At 45.2% G+C, this 7930-nt stretch overlaps 1 protein-coding gene across 1 annotated transcript in view; it reads left to right on the forward strand.

Annotated features, from left to right (window-relative positions):
- Positions 1–7930, forward strand: part of MNMIP1 (manchette microtubule inner protein 1) — an 18297-nt gene that overhangs the window by 9686 nt on the left and 681 nt on the right. Inside the window, 6 exon segments of the mRNA XM_024738739.1 lie at positions 6278–6371; positions 6466–6518; positions 6618–6710; positions 6834–7023; positions 7025–7744; positions 7836–7899. Coding sequence (XP_024594507.1) covers positions 6278–6371; positions 6466–6518; positions 6618–6710; positions 6834–7023; positions 7025–7744; positions 7836–7899 — 1214 coding nt within the window.

A 7930-nucleotide genomic window follows, 5' to 3' on the forward strand; every position in this document is an offset into this window, starting at 1 on the left:
TCTCTAGGTATTTTTTGATTTCCTCTTTGATTTCTTCAGTGATCTCTTGGTTATTTAGTAATGTATTGTTTAGCCTCCATGTGTTTGTGTTTTTTGTGTGTTTTTAAAATTTATTTATTTTATTTATGGCTGCGTCAGGTCTTTATTGCTGCACACAGGCTTTCTCTAGTTGTGGAGAGCGGGTTTCCCATTGTGGTGGCTTCTCTTGTTGTGGAGCACGTGCTCTAGGTGCACAGTCTTCACTAGTTGCGGTGTGCGGGCTCAGTAGTTGTGGTGCTTGGGCTTAGTTGCTCCGTGGCATGTGAGATCTTCCCGGACCAGGGCTTGAACCCGTGTCCCCTGCATTGGCAGGTGGATTCTCAACCACTGAGCCACCAGGGAAGCCCTATGTTTTTTTTCCTGTAATTCATTTCTAATCTCATAGCGTTGTGGTCAGAAAAGATGCTTGACATGATTTCAATTTTCTTAAATTTACTGAGGCTTGATTTGTGACCCAAGATGTGATCTATCCTGGAGAATGTTCCGTGCGCACTTGAGAAGAAAGTGTAATCTGCTGTTTTTGGATGGAATGTCCTATAAATATCAATTAAATCTATCTGGTCTATTGTGTCATTTAAAGCTTCTGTTTCCTTATTTATTTTCATTTTGGATGATCTGTCCATTGGTGTAAGTGAGGTGTTAAAGTCCCCCACTATTATTGTGTTACTGTCGATTTCCTCTTTTATAGCTGTTAGCAGTTGCCTTATGTATTGAGGTGCTCCTATGTTGGGTGCATATATATTTATAATTGTTATATCTTCTTCTTGGATTGATCCCTTGATCATTATGTAGTGTCCTTCCTTGTCTCTTGTAACATTCTTTATTTTAAAGTCTATTTTATCTGATATGAGTATTGCTACTCCAGCTTTCTTTTGATTTCCATTTGCATGGAATATCTTTTTCCATCCCCTCACTTTCAGTCTGTATGTGTCCCTAGGTCTGAAGTGGGTCTCTTGTAGACAGCATATATATGGGTCTTGTTTTTGTATCCATTCAGCAAGCCTGTGTCTTTTGGTTGGAGCATTTAATCCATTCACGTTTAAGGTAATTATCGATATGTATGTTCCTATGACCATTTTCTTAATTGTTTTGGGTTTGTTTTTGTAGGTCCTTTTCTTCTCTTGTGTTTCCCACTTAGAGAAGTTCCTTTAGCATTTGTTGTAGAGCTGGTTTGGTGGTGCTGAATTCTCTTAGCTTTTGCTTGTCTGTAAAGCTTTTGATTTCTCCATCGAATCTGAATGAGATCCTTGCCAGGTAGAGTAATCTTGGTTGTAGGTTCTTCCCTTTCATCACTTTAAGTATATCATGCCACTCCCTTCTGGCTTGTAGAGTTTCTGCTGAGAAATCAGCTGTTAACCTTATGGGAGTTCCCATGTATGTTATTTGTCGTTTTTCCCTTGCTGCTTTCAATAATTTTTCTTTGTCTTTAATTTTTGCCAATTTGATTACTATGTGTCTTGGTGTGTTTCTCCTTGGATTTCTCCTGTGCTTGGGACTTGCTGTGCTTCCTGGACTTGGGTGGCTATTTCCTTTCCCACGTTAGGGAAGTTTTCAACTGTAATCTCTTCAAATATTTTCTTGGGTCCTTTCTCTGTCTCTTCTCCTTCTGGGACCCCTATAATGTGAATGTTGTTGCATTTAATGTTGTCCCAGAGGTCTCTTAGGCTGTCTTCATTTCTTTTCATTCTTTTTTCTTTATTCTGTTCCACAGCAGTGAATTCCACCATTCTTTCTTCCAGGTCACTTATCCGTTCTTCTGCCTCAGTTATTCTGCTATTGATTCCTTCTAGTGTGGTTTTCATTTCAGTTATTGTATTGTTCATCTCTGTTTGTTTGTTCTTTAATTCTTCTAGGTCTTTGTTAAACGTTTCTTGCATCTTCTTAATCTTTACCTCCATTCTTTTTCCGAGGTCATGGATCATCTTCACTGTCATTATTCCGAATTCTTTTTCTGGAAGGTTGCCTACCTCCACTTCATTTAGTTGTTTTTCTGGGGTTTTATCTTGTTCCTTCATCTGGTACATAGCCCTCTGCCTTTTCATCTTGTCTGTCTTTCTGTGAGTGTGGTTTTTGTTCCACAGGCTGCAGGATTGTAGTTCTTCTTGCTTCTGCTGTCTGCCCTCTCATCTTTGTTTTTTTACTCTAGTTTGTCAGTCGTTTTCTTTGGTGATAAGTTGATGAGTTTAGACTATATTAATCATAATTATTTTACAGTATTTTTAAATGTTTATTTTCTCCTTTTTTTCTTATTTCACTTTTTTCATTAATTTAGAATTAGTACACTTTATTGTTATTATTTTAGTGGTTGCTCTTGAAATTTACCATGTATATTTAACTTAACAAGTCTAAATTCAAAGTCTTAACCTTTCTCCTGAACAAAATCTCCAACTGTTATTTTTGAATTATTTCTCCTTTCAGTTCTGTCAGTGTTTGCTTTATATATTTTGAGGCTTTGTTGTTAGGCACATGTATATTTGTCATTGTTATCTCTTCCTGATGTACTTACCTGTTTATCATTATAAACTCTCCCTCTTTGTCTTCAGTAATTTTTCTCATCTTGAAGTTTGTTTTGTCTGATATTAATATATGGTTATTATTATAGTTACTATTTATGTGATATATCTTTCTCCAGTCTTTTACGGTCAACCTATTTGTGTCTTTGAATCTGTTGTCCACAGTATATAGCTGGATCTTGCTTTTTTAATTCAGTTTGACAATCTCTGCCTTTTATTGGGGTGTTTAGGTTAAGAGTTAGCAAATTATGGTCCGTGGGCCAAATCTGGCCTGCCACCTTTTTTGGGGAATGGGGGTTAACAGCTTTATTGAGATATATTGACACACCATACAATTCACTCATTTAAATGTACAATTCGGTGGTGTTTAGTAGAGCCATAGTTGTGCAACAGCACCACAATCAAATTTAGAATGTTTTCGTCACACACTGTACTCTTTAGCCGTTACCCCACCAGCCTCCCCGTTCTCCCCTCCTCATCCCAAGACAACCACTAATCTACTTTGTCTTGATAGATCTGCCTACATTTCATATACATGATATCATACAATATATGGTCTTAATGGGCTTTTTTCACGTCAAATAATGTTTTCAGGGTTTATCCATTTTGTAGTATGTGTTGTACTTCATTCCTTTTTATTGCCCAGTAATATTCTATTGTATCACTTTTTCCATTCATTTGTTGATGGATATTTGGATTGTTTCTACTTTTTGGCTATGAACTTTATTAGTGTACAAGATCTTATGTGGACGTGTTTCCATTTCTCTTGGGTATATACCTATGAAAGGAATTGCTAGGTGATATGATAACTCTGGTTTAACTTTGGGAAGGACTGGCAGACTGTTTTCCAAAGTGGTTGCACCATTTTATATTCCCACCACCAGTGTACGAGGGCTCCAGTTTCTCCGCATTCACACCAGTACTTGTTACTATCTGTCTTTTGATTGTAACCATCCTAGTGGGTATGAAATGCTATCTCATTGTGGTTTTGCTTTGCATTTCTTTGATAGCTAATGATGTTGAAAAAATCTATCTGAGTCCTTTGCCCATTTTTTAATTGGGTTGACTTTTTACTGTTGAGTTGTTGGAGTTCTTTATATTTTCTAGATAAAAGGCCCTTATCATATGTATGATTTGCCAATATTTTCCCCCGTTCTTTGGGTTGTCTTTTCACTTTCTTGATGGTGTCCTTTGTGCGCAAAAGTTTAAAATTTTGATGAAGTCCCACTGACCTATTTTTTCTTTGGTTGCTTGTGCTGTCATATCAATGAAACCAATGCCAAATCCAAGGTTGCACCCCATATTGATTGAGTTCTCTTCAACCGTGGCAGTAAAGCTGTTCATCCTCCACCTATCCCACCCTGCAGAACATCCACATGGACCGAGGCAGTAGGGGGTGGGGGCGGGATGGGAGCAGGCAAGAACACTGTCAAGCACAAGTGCTTCTCCAATTACTTTATGTCTTTGGTCAGTATCCAAGCACTGAACTGGTTGTTTTGCCATTTTTATCCAGCTTTATAGTTGCTGTGTGGAGAGAGTATTTAACCACCACCTACCTCACTCGGCCATAGTCAAACCCTGCTTCTATTACCTCTTCCTTTGAACATTGCTTTCAAATTTTCACTCCTTGTCTCATTCTACTTCTAGTTTACTAATTCTCTAGATTTTTATCTAGGTTTAATCTGCTGTTTAACCTACACATTGCATTTTATTTCATATATGCTATTTATCATCTCTAGTAGTACAGAATTCTTTTTTTTTTTTTCCCTGCAAAATCTTCCTGTTTATTCCTAACGGTCCTTTTGTTGCACGCTCATCCTTTATTTCTTCAAATACACTATATGTAGCTATGCTGTGTTCTTTTCCTGACACTTCCAGTATCTGCTGTGTGTTGCGTCTGCTGACTCCTGCTCTCAGTGGCCTGCCCTCTCGTGTGTTTTAGGATCTTTGTGTATGATCGCAGTGTGGGGGAGTTCTGTACACCTCTGTAGGGGAAAACTTCTTCCAGCGAGGACTCGCTTTTACTTCTGCTAGTAGCCAGAGGGCAGCAACCACTGGAGACCACTTCCGCCGTCTGGAAGAAGGTGGTGCAAGGCTCTCGCTGCTGTCTGGCTACCGAGCTCTGGGCCTGTGATGAGCCAAAGGAGCAGAACATGGGGCACCTGCTCCTCATCACTGGCCCCAGGCTCTGTAGCCACAAAGTCGTGCTGCCCTCTCACTTCCTTTCTGGCCCCAGTTCCTCCCTTTTTGTGGGCTTCTCCTACCTCTTTTATGTCCAACAGTAACTTAAAATTGTATTCTAAGCAGGATATAATTGCTCTCTAGTGGGAGGCCCCCACAGAGCACCTGATCAGCCACACTACAAGAAGCAGGAGTCAAAATTAACATTTACTGAGCTTTGACTATATGGCAGACGCTAAGCACCTCACGTGGATTAAGTCACTCAAACCTCACAACAACCCTACAGGATGTGTATTCTTGTTATCCATGTTTGATGGATGAGGACATGAGGGCACAGAAAGGTTAAATTACCAACCAAGTTCTCACACAACTGGTGAGTAATAGAGCAGGAATTCCAAGTCTGCTGTCTGGCTATAGGATCCATGCTCTCGCCCACTGCGACCCACGGTCAGGGGATTTTGTTTGTATCTGTGTGTGGTATTGTGTGTGCAAGTCCATTTCAGCATGTGTGCGTGTGCCAGAGTAGCTGCTCCTGTGTCCGTGGATATGAACGTCCCTTGTGTGACTGCCTTCAGATGCTCACTCTGATGTCGCCTTCTCAGGACCATCTCATTGAAAATCATACATTCCCCTGCTTGTTCGTCCTCTGTACTACCAATGAATCCCTAACACACTACACAGTTTACTCCTTTTGTTTATGTCTGCTTCCCCCGTAGAGCATGAGCTCATTCTGGCTGCTGTGGGGAGAGCACACCATAAGCAGGGTGGGTGCAGCCCAAGCCCAGGTTGGAGGCTGCTGCGACAGTCCTGGTGAAGACGGTGTGACCCAATCTAGAGTGCTTAGTGGTGGAGGTGGGGATGAGTGGCTGGATTCAGGACGTGTTTAGAGCAGACAGGACTTACGGATGGTTTGCCTGTGCAGCATACGGAAATAAAGGCGTCAGGGAGGACTCCTCACTTTGTCGTCTGAGTGAGTGGGCAAGATGGGGAGCAGTGGGAGAGGGGCAGATTCTGAGGGCAAGGAGTTTGGGAAGCAAGAGTTTAGTTCTGGCTATGGTAAGTGTGTAAGTGGAAATATTGAGAGGGCTGTCGGGTATGAGTCTGGAGTTCAGAGAAGAGGAAGGGGCTAGAGATGAAAATTTAGCAGTTGTTGGCTTATTGATGATAATAAAACCCGTAAGACTGGGTGAGATCTCTTAGGGAGTAGATGTGATAGAGAAGACAGAGAAGGGAGTGTGGACTGGAAGGGGGAAGGATGTTGCCTTGGTCCAGGAAGGAGAAGAGTCTGAACCAGCCATGGGCACTAAGCCGTGTACAAGTCTTTGAAAAGCATGGATTAAAAACTGGCAGGATTTGGAGCCATCTCCCCACGAAGCCTTCCCTGACGCCTCTTTGGGCTGCTCCCATGGTCAATGTCCCCAGAGCTCCCGGGAGGCAGGGTCAAATGTAATTCATCTCCTGTCACTAGTCCCCTGTGCACAGCACAGCGACTCTTAGATGAATGGATGAGTGAACAAATGCCCCACTCCCCTCTCCCCTCCCAGCTCCTATTAAGGAACCCAAAAAGATGATGCCCAGAACAGCCCTCCCTACGGTCAAGAAGCTGGTGACAGCCCCAACTGGGCCAAGCAAAGCCAAGTAAGGAGCAGGGTGGCGGAGGGGGAAAGAGGAGGGTACAGAAGAAATGCTGCTCCCTGCCCCCATCCCTGGTTCTGATGGAGAAATGTTTCAGGCCATCTTGGACACCCAGCGGAGACAGTCAGAAGCGCCCTTCCCGAAACTGCAGTAAGTGGGGTGAGGCCTGGGCTGTTGTGCTGAGGGACAGAGATGGGGAGAGGCTTGGGGTCCAAGTAGGCCCGGGCCCCTGAGGGTCTGCTCTCACAGGCTCCAGCAGCAGTTTCCTCAGTGGGTGTCCAGGCCAGAGTGGCAGAAAGCGAGCCCAAACCCAGGCTTCACAGCAACACTGCAGCTGGTCAGGTGAGAGGCCTAAGACGTGGGACAGTGGGGATCTTGGGCAGAGTCCGGTTCTCAGGGGTGTGGTGTGAAGGATCCCAGGCCAAGGGGAACCAGACTCAAACTGTCAAGGTACCCAGCCCTCAGCTGAGACCTCACCCCCATCCCCACAGGGCGAAGAGCAGAGCAACCTTACAAAGGCCCCTTGTGTGAATAAAACCCCAACTCTGGACAAGACCCCCAGCCTAGAGAAGACCCCATCTCCGGATAAGGCCGGCAGCCCAGAGAAGACCTCATCTCTGGACAATGCCTGCAGCCCGGAGAAGACCTTGTCTCCATAAGGCCCCCACTCCAGAGGAATCCCTAACTTCAGATAAGGGCCCTATCCTAGAGGAGACCCCAACTCTGGAGGACAAAGCCCCCAGACCAGACAGGGTCTTTTCTGTGCATGAGGTCCCGGTCCCAGAAGTCCCACCTGGTCCAAAGATGGCCCCTCCTGGGGACGAGGCCCACACCCTAGGAAAGGTCTTGACCACCAAACAGGTGCTCTCTGAAGAGACCTCCACCCGAGACGACACTCAGTTCCATCACTTCTCTCCGGAGGAAGCCCTGCTAAACGCCAGGTCTCTTGGGGCCAGTGAGGCTCAATCCCAAGAGGAGGTTCACATGCCAGAGGAGCATCCCCTCTGCACGGTGAAACGTTCCCCGGATAAGACGGACAGCTCCCCTCTCCAGTCCGAGTCCAAGTCCAAGTCAGGGTCTATGCCTGCCCTTGAGAAGGCCTACCTCCAGGAAGAGGCTACCACTCTCCTGGAGGAGGCACCAGCGAAGGATGAGGCTACCCCCAAAGAGGAGGTGTCCCCCGAAGAGGTATCCCCTGCTCAGAAGAATCCACATCCTATCGTGCTGACTCCAGAGCCCCAAATGACTCCCACCCTCCACCCCTCGGCCCCGCAAAATCTCACAGATAGCAAAAGTGACAGAGACGACATGATGAGGATAAAGGATGAGGTGGAGGCTTTAAGGAGGTCGCTGGAGCTGATGGGGGTGCAGCTGGAGTAAGTGGGGAAGGGTGCGGGGAGGGGAGGAGAGGGGTGCGGGCCCTAGGCCTGCCCGGCCCACCCCTTCCCCTCGGTCTGGCGTCCGCAGAAAGAAGCTGACTGACATCTGGGAGGAGCTGAAGAGCGAGAGAGAGAAGCGCGTGTTGCTGGAGGTGGGCGGGGTGGGGGTCCCCTGCTGGGCGG

The sequence above is a fragment of the Neophocaena asiaeorientalis genome, unplaced genomic scaffold (assembly GCF_003031525.2).
Source record: "Neophocaena asiaeorientalis asiaeorientalis breed wild unplaced genomic scaffold, Neophocaena_asiaeorientalis_V1.1 scaffold106, whole genome shotgun sequence".
Taxonomy (NCBI): Eukaryota; Metazoa; Chordata; class Mammalia; order Artiodactyla; family Phocoenidae; genus Neophocaena; species Neophocaena asiaeorientalis.